This window comes from Ambystoma mexicanum, chromosome 11 (genome assembly GCF_040938575.1).
Source record: "Ambystoma mexicanum isolate Mex_15411 chromosome 11, UKY_AmexF1_1, whole genome shotgun sequence".
NCBI classification, from domain to species: domain Eukaryota; kingdom Metazoa; phylum Chordata; class Amphibia; order Caudata; family Ambystomatidae; genus Ambystoma; species Ambystoma mexicanum.
In genome coordinates, this window is record NC_090934.1 from 1,405,190,414 (window position 1) to 1,405,209,727 (window position 19,314).

Here is a 19,314-nt window from a genome sequence, read left to right on the forward strand (position 1 = left end):
AGCAACACAGTAGTCCAGAAGCAGTTGGAACCGCCTTCACGTCCTCAGGATATCATCGAGCCAGCTCAACAGCACTTGACTCACTTCTAGGCGCTACAGGGCCTGCAGTGCTGATTTTGGCACTTTAAGGATTTCAAACCACTTCACTGCCTCTTTGAGCTGCCTATACACTGACTTGACCCTGTGAAGCACATCGCTGCTATCACTCGACGGTCAGCTCCCTTCTGGGGATCACCTTACTTGCCACATCCCAAGAGCTGAGTCGACCCAACGGAAGCAACGCCTTAATCTGACTTATAAGCCGGCTCGACCCGCTGGAAGCTATTGACTCGCCTGTCTCGAAAGACGACTCAAACCAGTGGACGCATCGTTGTGACTCAACACAACCGTCAACTCAAGCTGTTGGGTCCCGTCAACTGGAGTAGTCTCGAGAACCAACTTGATCCACAGAGAAGCCAACTGGACACTGTCTTGCCTGCCCACAGCCTGTGCTACTTAAAGAAGCGAAGGAGGTGTAGCTGTCGGGCTCTGTCTGTTTCATCTTGATTGCGCTCACTGCTGATTTAGTAGTGTGGGGCTGAGTAGGCATTTTAGACACTACTCATCCCTGTACTCCTGCACACCAGTAGTCAATTTGCCGCCGAGATTCACTGCGCTGTTGGCAAATATCCGCGTGTGACCACCTGGTGCGGGGCACTGGTGGGCGCTATGTTTTTGCAGCAACCATGTATTAGTAAAATCCGATGAGTAGATTGTCCCGACCCCCGACACTACACTCAAGTCTAATGTTGTGTTTATTGTTTGGATGAAAGCAGGGTAAGGGGTATGTCGAAGGATGTCTTTCATAACCGTGACTGCGAGGCAGCTGCCCAGACTTTGTCAATCAAGAGAAAGTTGACCTCGGTGGAACTTGGTTAGTCTTTAGTTTTCAAATGTTACCAAATAGGGGATACGATCATTAATGGGGGATACTATAATTGTTCAGCTTCCTAAAGACGAATACACTTTTTTTTTTAAAGACACAATTGCGTGAGACCGTTTGGCAACTGTAATGACTATGTATGGTAATAGATTAATTGGAAAGTACTTTGATAATGAGTGCATCTGGCACTCAGAAACGTACTGTGGGAGATCTTTTAAGTTCAAAAGGATGAGGCGCCCTTAAAAAAAGCCCTTGAATTGATGTTTTGTGGTGACATGTGACATTGGGAATAGGAAGTCGTCTGTGGGAGCCTGCAGTGCGGCGTGTTCACCGCAGGCTCAAATGAGGACGTTGAGCTTTGTAGTGGTGTGGCACTGCACCGCAGGCAGCCTTTCAAGGCCCCTCGCCCCTTCCTTTGAAAGTTTGTGCCATGTGTTCTATGAGAGAGATGCTTCCGCCATGATGCTGGTGTTGCTGGGTCTGGAAAAGATCCGGGGCTGAGCTAATGTCGGGACTGTCGGGACTCGGGGCTAGCTAGCCTTTTGCGGGTAGCCCCTGAGCTTCTACCCAGGGCTACATCCAAAAGACCCGGGGCGATAGCCTCCTTAGCCCCCCCTAGCAACGCCTCTCGTTTGCAACCAAGGTCTCAAAGCGAGGCTTGGGGGAGTGGGGGGTGACCTCTGCCTATAGATGAACCTCTGCGCCCCCCCAGTCCCCCACTGGATCGCCATGGGTCGGCTCATGGTGGGCTGCGTGATTTATCAAGCACGAGAAAGGTCCCGCCACAGACACAGGCCTCTCGCATTGGAAACAAGGCACTAGCTTGGTAAAAACACGGTTATCATGACTTTCCCAGCCTTTTGATATCTTAGAGCCTATAGAAAGCACCACGCTCGCTTATTCTATGCCCCATGGTCCCTTCTTCCTGACAAATGGGTCATTTTAAATAAAGTGCTCATTGCAATCAGGGGGCTAGCAATGTTAGCACTTACATGCTGTTGAGTTCCCTGCATGCAACTTTAATGTTTTATAAATCCTAGTGCAAAACTGAAGAGTAAAGCCATGGAACATCGACTTTTCTCTTCAGTTTTCCTCTCCCCTTTGTAAAAACTTGAACACAGCCTGCAAATCCATTTTGCAGGCGCTGTTCAATAATGGATTCCTATGGAATCCCCGGGCTCTTGAGCAGGTGCTAATCTGAGGCAGATTCCATAGGAATCCCATTTGTTTTGGACCTGAATGAAAATCTCATAGCAGACGTAAAGTGCTGTGCTCTTCCAAGACGGAGGAGGCGATAAAAATTGCAGATGCCATCTCTGCTTTGTCCCCCCCCTACCCCCTAAACCTCGCAAGGCCACGAAAATGAGCTGCAGCGCAGAATGAAGCCATACAAGCTTTCATGCTTTTATTTTGCACTCCATTCCTTTGACCAAGGACTAATTCCAATTGACGCACAGACCTCATAGTACTGCACTACTGTTAAAAGATGGCAGCCCAAACGCTGGCTACCCACACTCTGTACAGCACTACACAGTACTGTGCTACTGCTAAAAGATGGCAGCCCAAACGCTGGCTACCCACACTCTGTACAGCACTACACAGTACTGTGCTACTGCTAAAAGATGCCAGCCCAAATGCTAGCTACCCACACTTTGTACAGCACTTCAGAGTACTGCGCTACTGCTAAAAGATGCCAGTCCAAATGCTGGCTACCCACACTCTGCAAAGAGCTCCGCTGCTCTCGAGCTAGGTCTGCACTTTAAAGAATAGAAATAAATAAATGTGTTTGGCAAGTGTCGTGTTTCATAGAAAGAATGCAAGAACCCAGAGGGCGGGCGGAAAACCCACCCCCCACCCCCCACCCCGATCTGCACCCGGCTACCCTGCTGCTCCACAACAAGTGCACGGATTGACAACATCAATCATGTATTGGTGGTTTGAGTATTTGAATGCAGTGGGAGCTATATGCAACATTTGCTTAAAGACCCTTTAGGTCGATTCTCCAGGTTTGGTTGGAGGCAGTGTTGTTCTTGTGCCAGGCCCTCTGACATTACAGCACATAGCATGTGGCCGACGCTGATAAAGGCTGCCTTGAGTATTGATTCGGGGAGAACCTTTTTACTTGCAGTTCCGGACCCCAAATGTGAGGCTAGGGAGGTGAGCCTGCTAAGCAAGACCCTTGTTAGGGGTCTGGGAAAGTGCGACCTCGCTGGGAGGGACTCCCCTCTAGGGGACGAGGAACTCCCTATAAACAGTAGTACCCTTTCTGCTTATATGGGAATGGAAAATACTGATCAGTATCCAAAACATACAAACATTGCTCCCATATCTTTTGCTGAAGTCAATGCTCGTACTCAGCAACTCATGGATATCAACACAGCCCTTTTAAATATGGCACCGTGAATAAAACAAAGAGGAAACTTGAATGGAGAGAGAGGAATCCTACGCAGAGGCGAGCCTCAACGTGAAAACGTTCTGGAGGGGTGGAGTTGCGCTACACTGCAGAGCCAGCGCTAGGGTTGAGAAACAAGGAGACGAAAGACAGGCGCTGTACGGTCGGCACCGAGAAGGGCAAGATTGCCAAGACAGAGATGAAGAAAGACTGTCTCACCTGGTGCGTGACCACGATGCAGTCATGGTGGGCCGGGGGCCCGTTAACAGATTCAGGGATCAATTCGGGAACGAATCCTCTGCTTCCAATGTTAAGAATACAGAAACTGTAGAGAAGGGCAGAACAGGAAAAACAACCACTTATCCAATGGAGAAGGCAAAGAACGGGATGAACAGCCCCTTCCCTATTGAGACGGTACTGTGCTGGAGAGCACCTGAAGATAGAAAAGGTACCAGGGGCGCCCAGGGTGGAGAGAAGCAAGCCGAACAAGATGAGAAAAGAGGAGTAAGAGCAAGTAGAGTGATACCGCAAAGGGGGAAGTAAGAATCCCCCTAAGGACACAAAGGGGGAAGTAAGCATCCCCCTAAGGACAAGGACTGTTATGTAAGCCCTAGAAACGCGAGTGTTGGACACGGGCAGAGGGCCAAGATAGAATCACAAACATTAAGCAAGTCAAAGGAGAAAAGGGGTCTCGAGAGCCCTGGAGAAATAAGGGACAGTGTGCAATTTAGGAAAACATTGGAACCTGGGTTTGGGGGGGGTGCAATCAGTCCAACCAAGACATAAAGCTGGTGCAAGACAAACAACGAGGTTGGTGGATAAGGTCTAAGGGAATCATCCCTCCTCTGAAAGAACTTGAGTCACTTTATTTGTACAAATACTTTTTTCTTAAGGAGCATGAAGGCCTCAGAACTTTGATTCAATTAACCATCAAGAACACACACTTGGGAGAGATCCAAATACCTTTGGCCATACAAAGCCTGAGCTAGAAAGTTGCGTTTCTGGCTGATTTATATGTTGTTTTTCTAAAGTGGTAGGCCCTGATAATGGCTATTGTTTGACTGAGGACTATTTTTGGTTTTGACAAAAGACAAACAGCCTTTATCATAGTTTATAGGTAGGGACATCGCTTTCCATGATAGGGACAGTTAGGCATTTTCCTCGTTTTAGTTAAATAAACATCCTTGAAACGATGGTCTCGAGTCTGTCTCCTTCTTCAGGTCGCCACAGTCCACAGTCCTGTTTGTGTGTGTGCATGCGTGCATACATGTGTCTGTGTACAACTACGGGGGGGTATATTCCTCCTGCATAATGATGCATAGCAACAGCATGCTTGCTTGCTTCCTTTTTTACTCCTTTGTGTGTGTGTCGATTTCTGGGTTCCATTCCCTGATGCACTGCTCCTTATTTTAAGGTCGATAAATATACATACGAGTACCCTCAATAATAACATTGATTAGTAACGTACCAAAGAACAGCCTACTGTGTAGTGTGCTCCATAGACATGGACGATATTCCTAAAATGTAGTTATCTCTAGGTAAAGCACAGCTTCACCGTGAAGGCGACAGCAAGAGAGCAAAAGAAATGGACCTGCCAACAGTGTGACTCTCCAACCCACCTACACCACTCCATAATCTCTTGTACTGTACCACAAGCATTTGTGCCATCTGACCACTGCTATGCCATGTGACAGCCCCTTTTTGCGATAATGTACCGAGGATGCCTTGCAACAGCCCTACAGCAACCACCCGCCCTAACTAGCGTCACCAGAGTCGTGCTGCAGAGCTATTCAGTCATTTCCTGTCACTGCAAACCCCGCCAGTTTCACTCTTTCCTAAGTCATTTCACTTGTGCGTCAGTCCCACCATCGCCCCACTCCTTTTGCATAGTTGTTGCCAGTGTTCCTTTTCTTCTTCTCAGTTTGTCCATCGCACCAAAGCTCCGCCATACGGTTCCAACCAGTGCCATCCAACCACTTCTTGTTCTGCCCAACTTCTCCAGCATGGGTCTGGCACAGATTCACATGCTCATGAATATTCCCTGTTGCCAGACTGGGAATTCTCTGTAAAAAGAAAGCAGTTTAAAGTGAACTTTAAATCATGTCTACTATTTACCCAGGTTCTTAGTGAGGTGCTGTCAAATGCAGTAATCCAATTAATCTGAATTCCTGAAGCCTCTTCTGTTGCATCCTTTTGCACCTTCTCTTTTTACTAATGTGCTGGGCAGCTTTGGGTCAAAGAACACACCATACATCAGTAATATGATATGATATATGATAGTTTATTTATATAGCGCCTATACACAATGCGTTTCAAAGCGCTTCAAGTCAAGGGAGGGAACAAGAGAAAATACAGTGACATTCTTACAGGCTATGAACAGTAAGGATGTGAAATTAACTATCGTACTCGGCCTGACGACATTTCAGATAGTGCAAGAGCGAAGACATAGATAAGGAAGGGAGGGGGAGAGTGGGAAGGAAATGGAAACAGACAGGCGACTACCGTACTAGGCCTGACGACATTTCTGGTAGAGCCGGAGAAAAACAAAACGTGAGGGAGAGGGGTGCAGAAAGGGAGGGGAGTAACAAAACAAGCAACTATTGTACTAGGCCTGATGAAATTTCCGATAGAGCTGGAGGGGTAGGCGGGGACAATTAAGGGGAGGGGGAGGAGACAGACATAATTGCTATCATACTAGGTCCAGGGACAATTCTGATAGAGTAAGTGCATAGAAGAAAGTAAGGGGAGGAGATAGGAAAAGGGACGAAGGGAGAGGAGAGAACAGAGAGTAAGTAATCAAAAAGAGTGGAGAAGCAAGAGGGGAGAGGGACTACAATTGAGAAGTCAGTAGTAACACATAATGTTGCAAGCCAGGATACAAGATGAAGATGGGAACAGCACGTTTCAGTGCCACCATGAGTACAGGATGCAAAGGAAGTCCAGCATGAGAGTTGAGAAAGGGTGACGCACCGTGAAACAATGAAGTCCATAAAAGTCAAATCCAGCATTAGCCACAAGACGGTGATGGTGAAACCAGAATGTATCAGGACAGACTCCTACAGAAGTAGGCTGCGCGGGGGGTGGAGCAGAGTAGAAGAATCAAGCAAAACAGGCAACACCTGTGTGCGAGAAGGAGCGGGGGCACAAGGGAGCATCACGGAGGGGACCAGAGGGGTGTGGATGGCCTGTGGGACAGAGGGAGTAAAAACGTTTTGGTGCATGCTTACCTGCTGTCTGAGCGGGGTTCGGGCCCTGGAGTCTGAACAGGAATTGCCATTTTCTTTGTCTGTCCTTCTCTTCGGACACCCGGGCGAGAGACGCCCTTGATCTAACAGTTAAGAGCAGGAAGGAAGAGACAGGGCTAAGAAGGTGGGTGGTGCTTATGCCAGGTAACCTAGATCCACTTGCACCTGCTCCCCATCTGCAAAGTAAAAGAGGCTGGAGGGCTACTTAAGTATGGAAAAAGAGTGGCAACCAGGAAGGCACCAGGTGGGCGGGCTTGCTAAGTGGGAAAAAGAGCAGCAATCAGGAAGGCACCAGGTGGGTGGGGCTTAGGCCAGGTGACCAAGATCCACTTGCACCTGCTCCCCATCTGCAAAGGAAAAAAGCATGGAGGGCTCCTTAAGTAGGGAAAAAGAGTGGCAGCCAGGAAGGCACCAGGTGGGCGGCATCTTGGTGCCAAGATGAAAGGCATCTTGGGAGTGGACTACCCCCCATCTCCTAGCCTTCTTCTTTCAAGAGCTAATTTCAGGATATCCACTGATTACCAATGTGCTCGGCCAAATGTGCTTAAATGGTTCTTAAATGCATCACCAGTACCGTCCTAAAATGTTTATTGGAACCTAGTGCCAAAACTTCCTTTTCAAGATAATGTTCTTTCAGCAAACTTTAGAACCCTGTTTACATAAGAAGATCTTGTTCCCTGGTGCTATGTTAAGCACTCTGCTGCCCTTTGGTACCATGATGGGCCTGTAAAAATGCCTTAAATAAAAGGACATCCACATAAAATAAACTTGTATTATTTAATGTTTTGATTGTATTTCCTGTTGGGCATTAGTCTCAATTAATGTGGCATTTGGGGAAACTTGAAACTGTACTGTTTGGTTCTTAAGAAAAGGTTTGGGAATACTCCCTGCTGTAGAGTCTAACACTCTTTACGCTTTCAGCATCTGATGTGCGCAGGGCTGTGGTGCCTCGTAGAAGGAGATGCCTCCTGCAAAACCAAGTTGGATCCCCCGCTTGATGGCACAGAATGCGGAGCGGACAAGGTAATTATGTGCTGCGTCACCCTTCAGCATTCTATGTGACACCTAAAAAACAATGTATAAGTAGGATATTTGACCAGCATAGTCAACATCGTTTTTCTTTTCTAAAGTCTGAATTGAGCATGTATTAATATAAAGATTGAAGAGTGGTCTATGGGGATACATCAATGTGAATTGCTGAAATCTAGTGCTTTTCCCACTTAATGGCCCCTTCCTGCAGTAATGGGCCTCATTACGAGATTAGAGGTATCTGGGTGGTAAATCCACGCAACATACTGTATTACCATTACTGCTACTTGGTCCGGTGGAATAACTACCGGATTACAAGTAGTGGCAACAGTTGCAAATCCGCATTCCATTGGGGGATTTGCCAGTATTACCGGACCGTTAATACCGGCGCTCTTTGCCGTTCAGGCACCTGACTAACCTCCAGCTCTGAGCTGTATGTAAATCAGGTGCCCCACCAGAAAACCTGTAGTTGGCCGGTGTGTTAACGTGCCGGTAAACATTATTACCGGCACGTTATTTCCACCACACCACCCAACTTATAATGAGGCCCCTTATCTTTCTCTGGTATCAGAAATTGGTTCAGCTTAGGGCAGCACTTCGGCACTCTGGTGCATTGAGCTGTGATTCTGAAGATCTTTGTCTCAAATCCTCCTTCACCAATAACACAGTGGGTGAGCTTGTGCAGATCGCTCGTGTTGAAGGCTTCACACAATTTAGCTGTTTTCTGCTAATGATACGTAGATTAACATCTTTTTTCCATTTAGCATGCAAATACGGCAGAAGTGTATGTCCTGGAGCCAGTATATAAGTGTACCTGGCATTCTTGCATCGTGTGCATGTGTTATGACAAGGTGCCTATTTATTAGGCCACATTAAGCTCTAAAAGATTGTTTTCTCTCAAAGGAGATTTACACAGAACATAAAAAATGGATCCATTCATATTTTGAATGAGACAATGTGTGGGATTCAACATTCTGGTGATCCGCCCTGTTTCTGCCCGCACGACACAGATTCCTCTGGCCATGTGGCTGCTTTTCTGACTCAAGGCCTACCCTTTCATGCTCCCCCCAAAGCCCATCTGTCTAATAAGGATACTCCACTATATAAATGTAATATCAGTGTGTAGTCTGGTTTTAAGCCGCACCAGATTTGGCATATAAGGAAACTTAGGCACAGATTGATTTACCCAATAATTGAGCGATTTTGTTAAAGTGGGGAAGCAGGATTACAAATCTGGCCTTATTGGTTGGGTGCACTAGAGAACCAGCTAAAAGATGGGTGAAATTTAGAATAGCTCTTATGTGCCCACAAGTATTTTAAATAATCCAGCTTGGGCAAATCATCTGTCTGCCTGATCTTAGTATAGTCATTATAAAGGGGTCGTTGCGATGGTGAAGTTGAGCCCAGACAGCAGTGGGAAAGCTCTGATCATTTTGAAGAAGAATGAGGCTGTGTGCATGCATTTAGGGCAATTAGCCCATACAACTACACTAATACAAACATGCACATACTTTAAATTTCATTTTGAAAGTAGCAAATACATCAATGTTCTTTTTGAAAAAAAGGTTTACTAAGGTATATTGATGCATATAAACTGTCGGTCTAGGAGTCAGGTCCATTGCATAGAGTAAATATATGGAGATTGATATGAATAGGAAAAGTAGCTTCTGAGTATCAATAGATTAACAGTTGACACCATATGGATGTTCACATTTTCATTAACCAAAAGTTCCTTCAAAACTGCAAGGGCTACATGAGAAAGTAGCTCCTGTACATTATTCCAAGTAGAGGACGAATTCCCTTTTCCTTAACCATTTTTCTGTGATACTGTCACCGCGTCTGGAGCGTTTCTTATTATTAATGTGTACTGCACCCCATAAATCCCCTCTTCTTATGTCTCGGAAGTTGTGTCCTCAGATTCAATGAGGCTGCATATGTTATGGTGAACTTCGGGGCCCAGTAGCAGGGCAGAATCCAGTAGGGCTGCAGCAGTACAACAAGCATTACCAGCTCATGAGACCGGGTAATTCCTCATGGCATAGATAAGTCCTACATGGGCTTCCCCCTTTATTTAGGGGCAAAACAGAGGTTGCTCTAGGGAAGAACATCTGCACATTGAGTGTGGGCCCAGTGCTCTCTGTCACCTGGACTTGCATTTGCGATATCACCTGCGCTCTGCCATAGACTCAGTAACAAAAAGCATCTATCTTATGCAGCTCCGCTCTGTAAGGTCTTTGTCTTCATCTTCACTGCACAGCCTCTAGACCAGGTGTGACATGACTTCAGGCCCACTTTCAGCTCTACCTCCTCAAAGGCATTCTCCCTTTCCTCACCTTCCCCCAGAAACTCAATGTCTCCAGAGCTCTGGTTCTCTCTATGCTGGACTACTGCAACAGCCTCTTCCTCAATCTGCCACACTCCTCCCATTGCCCCCTTCAACTAATCCAAAACAGGATTGCAAGACTTATTCTTACCTCAAGCCCGGGTACCGCACTCTCCAGCCCTAAAATCTCTCCACTGGCTCCCGGTTGCTGAGAGGATCAGGTTCAAGGCCCTTTGCATCATCCACAAGGCTTTCCGGGGCCTGGAACCATGGTACATCCAACTCTTTCTCCATAAATACCTCCCTGCTAGAGCCCTTCGGTCATCTAGTCCTAAATCCCTGAGACGTTTTTCCAAGCAGCAAGTGGGGGTCGAGCTCTTTCCTCTGCAGGGGCCTCCCTCTGGAATGGCCTCCCTGCCCCTCTCAGACTTTAGCCAGATCTCCTTAAGTTCTGGAAACTTCTCAAGACCTTCATTTTATCTTTCCCTCCCCTTCTAACTTCCCCTCCCCGCCCTGACTGACTGCCTGATTTCTACTGAGTCTTATAGGGCACCAGGCCCTCCTAAGTACAGTCTACTCTTGCACTTGTGCCCCTGCCCTGCACTTGCCCTCCAGGCCCCTCCCTGTGCACTTTCCGGCTGAGCCTGCACTCGTCTAGCCCGCCAGCCCCTTGCCCTACACTTTTGGTCCTTCGTTTCCCTGCACTTCCCTGGCTCTTCCACCAGGCTCACCCTAAAGGGGGAGCCTTCTATCGGGCCCTTCTGCCCTCACTTGCACTACCCTCCGTCCCTCTCCCCTGCACTTCTCGTTATTGCACTTGCACAATCTCAATGTTACAAGACCTAGTAGGATCATTAATGTTTTCTCCACCCTGTTCCCCCCTGTCTTGTTGCGCCTTGAAACACTTGCATATAGGCGCATTATAAAAAAACAATAAATAAAATGTGTATCTGCCATGCACACACGCCTGGTTTCATGAACACATCCTTGCTTCGATCTATTCAACCCCATCAAACCGTCACCTCCCTACAGGTTCCGGCAGTGAACAGAACTCTATGGCAGCCATTTTCCACTCACTATTCAACCTCTGGTCCAAATCCTGTTTGTCAGAATAAGAAAAAAGGTATGACCACAGTGGTGCACCTCAGCCGACAGAAGGTCATACTTCTAAAACAAGGTCTAGGGAGGGCATACTTTTAGTTGATATCCTTATGCGCCAATGTTTTTATAGTGATAATCCTCCCTCAATTTCATTATTAGAGGAAACTCCTCATCAAGGAGGTGTTGCAAAGATCTGGGGAGGTGGTGAGGCCAGAGTCACGTGGGAACCCGTGTCAGGGCCCACAGACTACGGGCGCTTGACCAGGCCAGATCCAGAACTATACATCCTGGTGGTGTATAACACATGCTATGCTTGGTTTATGCTGACATGCTCTTTACTTCAGGTTAAGGTGGAAATGTGTCCACTGACATTGCGTTGAGCCCTGTTTGGGGTGGAACCTGACACTGGGGTTACACTTATCGAGAATGTAGTTTGCAACCTTGTTAAAAGGTTTCAATACCTCTGGGTGAAACTGGTGCTTAAGAAGGAGTGGTTCTTATTTACATTTGATCTCACAATTTACCAAATTCTATAGAGCATCTTCTTAGTGGCTGCAGGAAGCTAATCTCCATGGTGTACCCATTGGTGTAGGGTGGCACAGCCCTTGCTGAGCTAAAATTCAGAGAAGCGTGATGGCAGTCATATATAAACTAAGACTGTCGCTGGTAACCAATAGAGGTGGTGCTGTTCCCATAATTAGGAAGGAGGCACAAACACCATAACTGATCGTTTTTTAGTTCCTCTGTAGAATATCCCATAGTAGCCAAATTACATTTGAGTCAGCCGGTCCGGAAACAACGCCACCATTGTTTCCAGACCGGCTGATTCCGAGTTCTGCAGGTGGGAGGTGTCACTGCCGCCAGGTCTGACCTGGTGGGAGTAACGCCACCCGCCTGCAGGCGGAAATGGAAACACTGGCTCCGTCATAGAAGGAAACAGTGTTTCCATTGTCCCCATCCCCATGGAGTCCCAGAGGACTCCATGGGTATGGGGATTTATGGAATTCCGCCTCCGGAATTACCGGGTCACCGGGGTTGTAATGCACCCGTGATTCCGGCAATCACGGAGGCGGAACGGTATTTCAGGTCTGGCGGTAGCCTGCCGGTTTTTCCAGCACGACTACCGCCGGACTCGTAATGAGGCACATAGAGTCTACTGGGACACATCTGTCAAGTGCCCTAAGTGTAATGGTCCAGAGCGCATGAGTACCCACATGATACAGAAAAGACCTAGGACACAAAGATCCTGGTCTGTTATAATTGTAATTCTCATCAAGATAACGGGAGAATGACTTCATTGGTCACTGATAAGATTATTTCTTCTTAAGTGGGAAGAGGGGCAAAAGGCAAAACTATGCTTATAAATATTGAGAAGCTCCTTGATAGAAAAGGCCTCCTCTTGAAATGAACTACAAGGACACGGAATCAGGGCAAGGCCAATTGGATTCAAGACCTCGGTTGGCTCAACCGCAATGTCTATAGATTATTGTGTCTCTGCCCACCACAACAGTGAACTGTAGAAATGTGGCTGTATTTTTGACCCTGCTGAATCAAAATCTAGCACAAAAACTCTATAACTGTGTCAAGTGTTATGCGAGAGCTGATTCAACCCCTGCAAAGGTGCTGGATGAAACAAATAAAATATGTTGATAAAACTGTAGGCATCGCACATGAGGCACCTCTGTTAAGCCAATTCATTATTTTTGCCAATTCTAATAAAAATATAAAATATATTAAGGAAAGATCTGACGATCTGTAGTTAGAGACTCAGCAACCATAGCAACTAAAACATATCTCCCAGAGGTAGGAGTCAGAAAAGGCATAAAGAAAATGTTTGTGTCATTCTTCTTGTGGACAACAAAGACACGGTTCCTTTGCCCACCTCATAAACCTAGTGTTAAAGAAGAGAGGAAGTGCAGGTCGCCAGATTTACAGCACACTGTGTAGGTTCACTGGAAAAGCCATACCTTCGGCGTAGTATCCTCATTCGCGTGGTTCCTTAAACCATTTGGCTGTGTAGTCTTTTTTTGTCACATCCAGGATAGGTTCTCCTGGAAAATTACATATGTGTGTCTGCTCCTGGACCAGAATTTTGCTTGGTCAAACCAAACACTATTGTGTTGCAGTGGTGCCGAGCCGGTGAATGTGTCAGCAAGACCCCGATCCCGGAACACGTTGATGGGGACTGGAGCGCCTGGAGCCCCTGGAGTATGTGCAGCCGGACCTGTGGCACAGGCGTGCGATTCCGGCAGAGGAAGTGTGACCATCCACCGTAAGTACTTTACATTGGGTTTGTCCGGGTATTTCCAGATCCACCGTGGTTTTTCTGAAAAGGATAATCATTTTTAGGTCTGGGGCAAAGCTGGTAAGTGATATGACTTGACTTACACTATCCCTGCCCTACCAGTTTTATAAATGTATTATCCAATTGAGAAATCACTAATCTGTCCCTTAACATACATATGCTAAGATTTCCTTTACATTCACTAAACCATTCATCCTGCTTGAAAGTTACAATGCTCCTAATACTTAGCTCTTAAATGGCACAACCATTGCTCACCACATATTTACGCAATAAACCCTGATAGGCGGATGCTTTTCCGGGCCACTTAATACCCAGGACATTTAGAAGCATAAGCAAAGCAAGGGCTTTAACATGAGACCGGGCATTACCTGTCCCAGTAAAGTCCACCATGCCAAGACGGGTTTATTGCTATTAGCATCCTTGCATGTTATACAGGGAAGCAAATCGTTTTTTTTTTCAAGTTGAGAAACGTTGTGATTGCCATTTATCAACTTGAAAAAAACTACAAACCAAAATGGCCACCATGAACTAGGGAGAAGGGAACTACAAACAGTCCCTTCTCTCTTTTCATGGTGGCCATAGCCGCAACAGGGATGTGGAAGTGCCAGGTAAGTGGGGTGGGAGTGGGTGAGGGATGTGGAAATAGGGGGGTGGAGGATGGGATGAAGGGGTTGATGGGAAGCGTGGGCACGCACTTATCTTAATCCTGGCAGGAAAGATGGTGGCCTCCCACTTCCGAAGAGGCTTTGGGAGCCCATTCCAACCCTCCTGATTGGCTGGGAGGCTGCCACTCCCCTGCCATTTTGTGTGTTCATTTATGTATCCTCATAATGCATTTATGTATGTACACATTTTGACAAATATGGACTATTAGTCCCTTCTCCCCAGAGGGAAGCCACCCCTTTTGAAGCTAGGGAGGTGAGTCAGCTATGCAAGACCCTCCCTAGGGGTCTGGGCAAGTGGGACCTCACTCGGTGTGACTCCCCTCTTGGGGCAAGGACTCCATTCCCATAAGGAACCCCCACTCCAAACCACTGTGTCCACATATATGGATGTTGGAAATACTTTGACTTCAACCATAATTGACAATGATCCTTCTTTGACTATATTGGCTTCAGATAATGCTGAACGTCGCCTGAAGGCCATGATCAAGGAAGACAGACATGATTCCGTTTTCTCAAATATGTGTATAAAGAGAGAGCGGATTATGACTGGAAGGAAGAATGTGACTAATGTGAAGGGAGGCGAGCAACTACTACGCAGAGGCCAGCTATCTCTGTAGCAACAACTGTCTGGACGGGCAGAGCACATCGAGCCGCGGAGCCATCGGTGGCGTGAGCAGGGAGAGACATGCTAGCTGTAGGCTGGATGGCAGGTTAATTGACTGAGCAAGAGGCTTCTGTCAGGGAACGAGATTCAATGGCAAGAGAACCGTCTTCTCTGGTGGTGCGACCACTGAAAGTAGGTGGTGGGCCTGGAGTCCAGAAACCGAAACCAGAGACTGGAGTGGAGACCGGGTCCCCAAGTTCTTCCCAACCAGTGCCTGGACCACCAAAAGCAGTACCGAGTGGAGCACCGACGCTATCGATTTGTGGATGCCAGTGAGTCCCATAATAGTTGGTTGCACAGAGGACCGAAACTGACACAGGTCCCGAAAGCCGAGTGAAAGACATACAAACTTTGTATACCACGGCTGCAATAGCTGCCATGAGTACGAGAACGAAATAGAAACTTACGGGAATGCAGCCCCACTAAAATAGAATGAAGGAGACGTGAACATTGCATTTCAAGGCTGCAGTAGCCAACCAGGGTATTAAACATTTTAATTGTGAAACAAAACCACCTACCAGACAACCACAGGTCTTTGTGGTGCCCAAGCACCAAGAAGGTTGGAGATATAGAAGTGTCTTGTTAATTTATCTTTAGGGGATTTGGACATTTGAAATAGAATCTGAGAAAAGAACAAGAAGGAACAGTTTTCTTTACCAAGGGGAGAGTGAAACCCATACAGAAGAAAGTTATCATTTCTACCAGGAGACTCTATCTGAAGATAGTGAAAACTATTGTGTACTCAATAAGAACCTTGAGACTGAGAGCAAGAGTACAACAAGTTGGGCCAGGTGGAAGCCCACACCAAGGCTATCGCACGAGCCACTCCCTTTTCCTTTAGCTCTGTGTTTTCTAAAGTGGTTGTGTCAGTTCCTGGTTAGGATTCGGAAAGACGACTTTTACTTTGGACTTGGTGTACACCCTTAGTTTTAGTTTTGCTCGGAATGGAATTTCAGCATGGTGATAGGGCTAGTTTAGGCACTTTCTTTGCTTTTCATTTTAGTAAACATCCTTAACTCCGAAGTAATGTAGCCCTTCTTCTGTTTCCCCACAGCACACCCACATACATCAGCTCTGGAACTTTCTATCCCCCGCCCTGAGGGCAAACCAAACCTACCCAATACTTGTCCTTGGCCTCAAGCAACAGGGATCGTATCTCTCCAGCCCTGAAACCTCTGCACTGACTCCCAGTGGCTGTGAGGATTAAGTTCAAAACCCTCTGCATTGTCCACAATGCCTTATGGGGCCTGGGGCCTCAATACCTTCAACTCTCTCTTCCTAAATATCTTCCTTCTCGAGCTCTTCGCTCATCCGCCTCCAACTCCCTCAGGGTCAGTCGCTTCTCCAAGCAACGAGTTCGTGGTAGACCTCTTTCCTCAACTGGGGCTCCCTCTGGAACAGCCTCCCTGAAACTTGAGGAGAACCATCTCCGGTTCCGGAAGCACCTCAAAACCCTCCTCTTTGCATCTGCTTTCTCTTCTTCTCTCCCGTGCTGAATTTCTGGCTAAACTGTACTGGTTACCTGGCCGCCCTCTGATCTTGGGCCCAGGTCCCCTCCCCCGCTAGTTACACACCTGCACTACCTCCCTGGCAACCCCTGCACTTGGGGACTGTTTTTGTATCCCTACAGTCCCCCACCAGCACTTGACACCTCCTGATGTCTGTACTTACCCCTGCAGTTGCCACCAGCTGGCCCTCCTTCTTATTGTTATTTATTCTATTACCTCATGTACTGCACTGTCCCCTTCCCACCTCCAACTCCGCACTTTTCCTCTTCCCCTTCCCCTGCACTTGCGCGATCTGAAAGATACTCGGCATAGTAGGATCGCTGTCTCTGTCTTCCCTCTGTCCCCCTCCCTTGTCGTGGCGCACCTTGAAACACTTGTGTATAGGTGTGTTATAAATGCCATATCATATCATTGGAAGCAAGATTAGGCAGAGCAACGCAGGTTCGATCTCCATATCCGCGCTTAGAAATCTCTGGGTATTAAGCTCGTTATAAATAATCTATCATATCATACAGTCAATGTCAGGGGGGACCAAAGTGCAAATGACATCTTAAAATTGAAATCTTGTAAAAAAAAATAGTCCAAGGCATGCCATGCCCACACACAGAGGTCGAAGTCAGCGGGAGCGGTCAGGAGCGGTGTTCCCATACTTTTTTATTTTTAAGTTTCACTGTTCCTGTACTTTTATTTTAAAAAGAAACCGTTCTGGAATGGTTCAGTTTTAAAATAAAAGTGTAGGAAGAAGTTAAAGCTTGCATTTCAGTGCACTGCACATTCCCATAAATAGCAGGTGTGTTTGTTTGGGGGATTGGATTGTGTGTGGGAGGGGGCACAGGGATGGGGTTTGTGGGGAGCGGGGCAGACCAGCAGGGAACATAGTTCCACTGCTTCTTTTCGTACACTTCGACCACTGCACACACCTAAGTATATAAATGCACACAAAGTAATGCAGCAGTGGCGAACTGACTGCAAAAGCTTTCTAGAGACATATGGAAAGTAATGAGCCCAGAGCAAACACTGCCGAGGACCACTAAGACATTGGCCTGATGCAGCCTCCCTCCTAAAGGCCACATGCATGCGGTGCACAGCATCCCACGGTGTCTGTCTTCCTGCCGGTGGAGGTGTCCAGGCCTCTCCAAACCACCTCCCTGGCTTCTGCACGTGGTGTGTAGATTGCCCAAACTATTGTCCGGGTTTCTTTTCCGCCCCGCCTCGCTTCCAGCTGGCCTGCTAGTTTTGAAGCAGTTGTTCAGCGTGCTTGCTTTGGCTTTTGTCCAGTAAAGAGAAATGATGGGCCTGTCTCGTCGAATCACCATAGATGGGGGCAGCCTTTGTTCCTGGAGGCTGCGGCCCTTCTGTGTGTTCGGGTCCTGGCATTCCGCAGTGGGTGAAAAACCTGCGGCTACACTGCAGGAAACAAGCAGGCGTGACAGCTCCCAACATGGGAGCTCTGAAACGCGTTGCACACGCAGACGTGACAGCTCCCAACACGAGAGCTCTGAAAAATGCATTGGACACGCAGACATGACAGCCCCCAACGTGGGAGCTCTGAAACACGTCGCACACGCAGACGTGACAGCTCCCAACATGAGAGCTCTGAAAAATGCATTGGACACGCAGACGTGACAGCTCCCAACATGGGAGCTCTGAAAAATGCGTCGCACACGCAGGCGTGAAAACTCCCAACATGGCAGCTCTGAAACGCGTTGCACACGCGGACGTGACAGCACGCAGACATGACAGCCCCCAACGTGGGAGCTCTGAAACACGTCGCACACGCAGACGTGACAGCTCCCAAGTCCCAACATTGGAGCTCTGAAACGCGTCGGACACGCAGGCGTGACAGCTCCCAACATGGCAGCTCTGAAACGCGTCGCACACGCAGACGTGACAGCACGCAGACATGACAGCCCCCAACGTGGGAGCTCTGAAACACGTCGCACACGCAGACGTGACAGCTCCCAAGTCCCAACATTGGAGCTCTGAAACGCGTCGGACACGCAGGCGTGACAGCTCCCAACATGGCAGCTCTGAAACACGTCGCACACACAGACGTGACAGATCCCAACATGGGAGCTCTGAAAAATGCGTCTCACACGTAGGCGTGAAAGCTCCCAACATGGCAGCTCTGAAAAATGCATTGCACACGCAGGGGTGAAAGCTCCCAACATGGCAGCTCTGAAACGCATTGCACACGCATACGTGACAGATCCCAACATGGAAGCTCTGAAAAGCTTCACACACACAGACGTAACAGCTCCCAACATGTGAGCTCTGAAATGCTTTGCACACGCAGGCGTGACAGCTCCCAACATGTGAGCTCTGAAATGCGTCACACACGCAAACGTGACAGATCCCAACATGGGAGCTCTGAAAAATGCATTGGACACGCAGACATGACAGCCCCCAACGTGGGAGCTCTGAAACGCGTTGCACACTCAGGCGTGACAGCTCCCAACACGTGAGCTCTGAAACGCGTGACAGCTCCCAACATGGGAGCTCTGAAAAATGCATCGCACACGCAGACATGACAGCCCCCAACGTGGAAGCTCTGAAACACGTCGCATACGCAGACGTGACAGCTCCCAAGTCCCAACATGGCAGCTCTGAAACGCGTCGCACACGCAGACGTGACAGCTCCCAACACGAGAGCTCTGAAAAATGCATTGGACACGCAGACATGACAGCCCCCAACGTGGGAGCTCTGAAACACGTCGCACACACAGACGTGACAGATCCCAACATGGGAGCTCTGAAAAATGCGTCTCACGCGTAGGCGTGAAAGCTCCCAACATGGCAGCTCTGAAAAATGCATTGCACACGCAGGGGTGAAAGCTCCCAACATGGCAGCTCTGAAACGCATTGCACACGCATACGTGACAGATCCCAACATGGAAGCTCTGAAAAGCTTCACACACACAGACGTAACAGCTCCCAACATGTGAGCTCTGAAATGCTTTGCACACGCAGGCGTGACAGCTCCCAACATGTGAGCTCTGAAATGCGTCACACACGCAAACGTGACAGATCCCAACATGGGAGCTCTGAAAAATGCATTGGACACGCAGACATGACAGCCCCCAACGTGGGAGCTCTGAAACGCGTTGCACACTCAGGCGTGACAGCTCCCAACACGTGAGCTCTGAAACGCGTGACAGCT

General features: G+C 47.9%; 1 protein-coding gene across 3 annotated transcripts in view; it reads left to right on the forward strand.

The window, feature by feature from the left end:
- ADAMTS17 (ADAM metallopeptidase with thrombospondin type 1 motif 17) overlaps positions 1-19,314 on the forward strand; it is a 1,111,828-nt gene that overhangs the window by 662,680 nt on the left and 429,834 nt on the right. For all 3 annotated transcript variants that reach the window (XM_069625034.1, XM_069625036.1, XM_069625035.1), the window contains exons 11-12: positions 7,481-7,582; positions 13,139-13,284. In XM_069625034.1, coding sequence (XP_069481135.1) covers positions 7,481-7,582; positions 13,139-13,284 — 248 coding nt within the window. The remainder of the gene's footprint in view (positions 1-7,480; positions 7,583-13,138; positions 13,285-19,314) is intronic.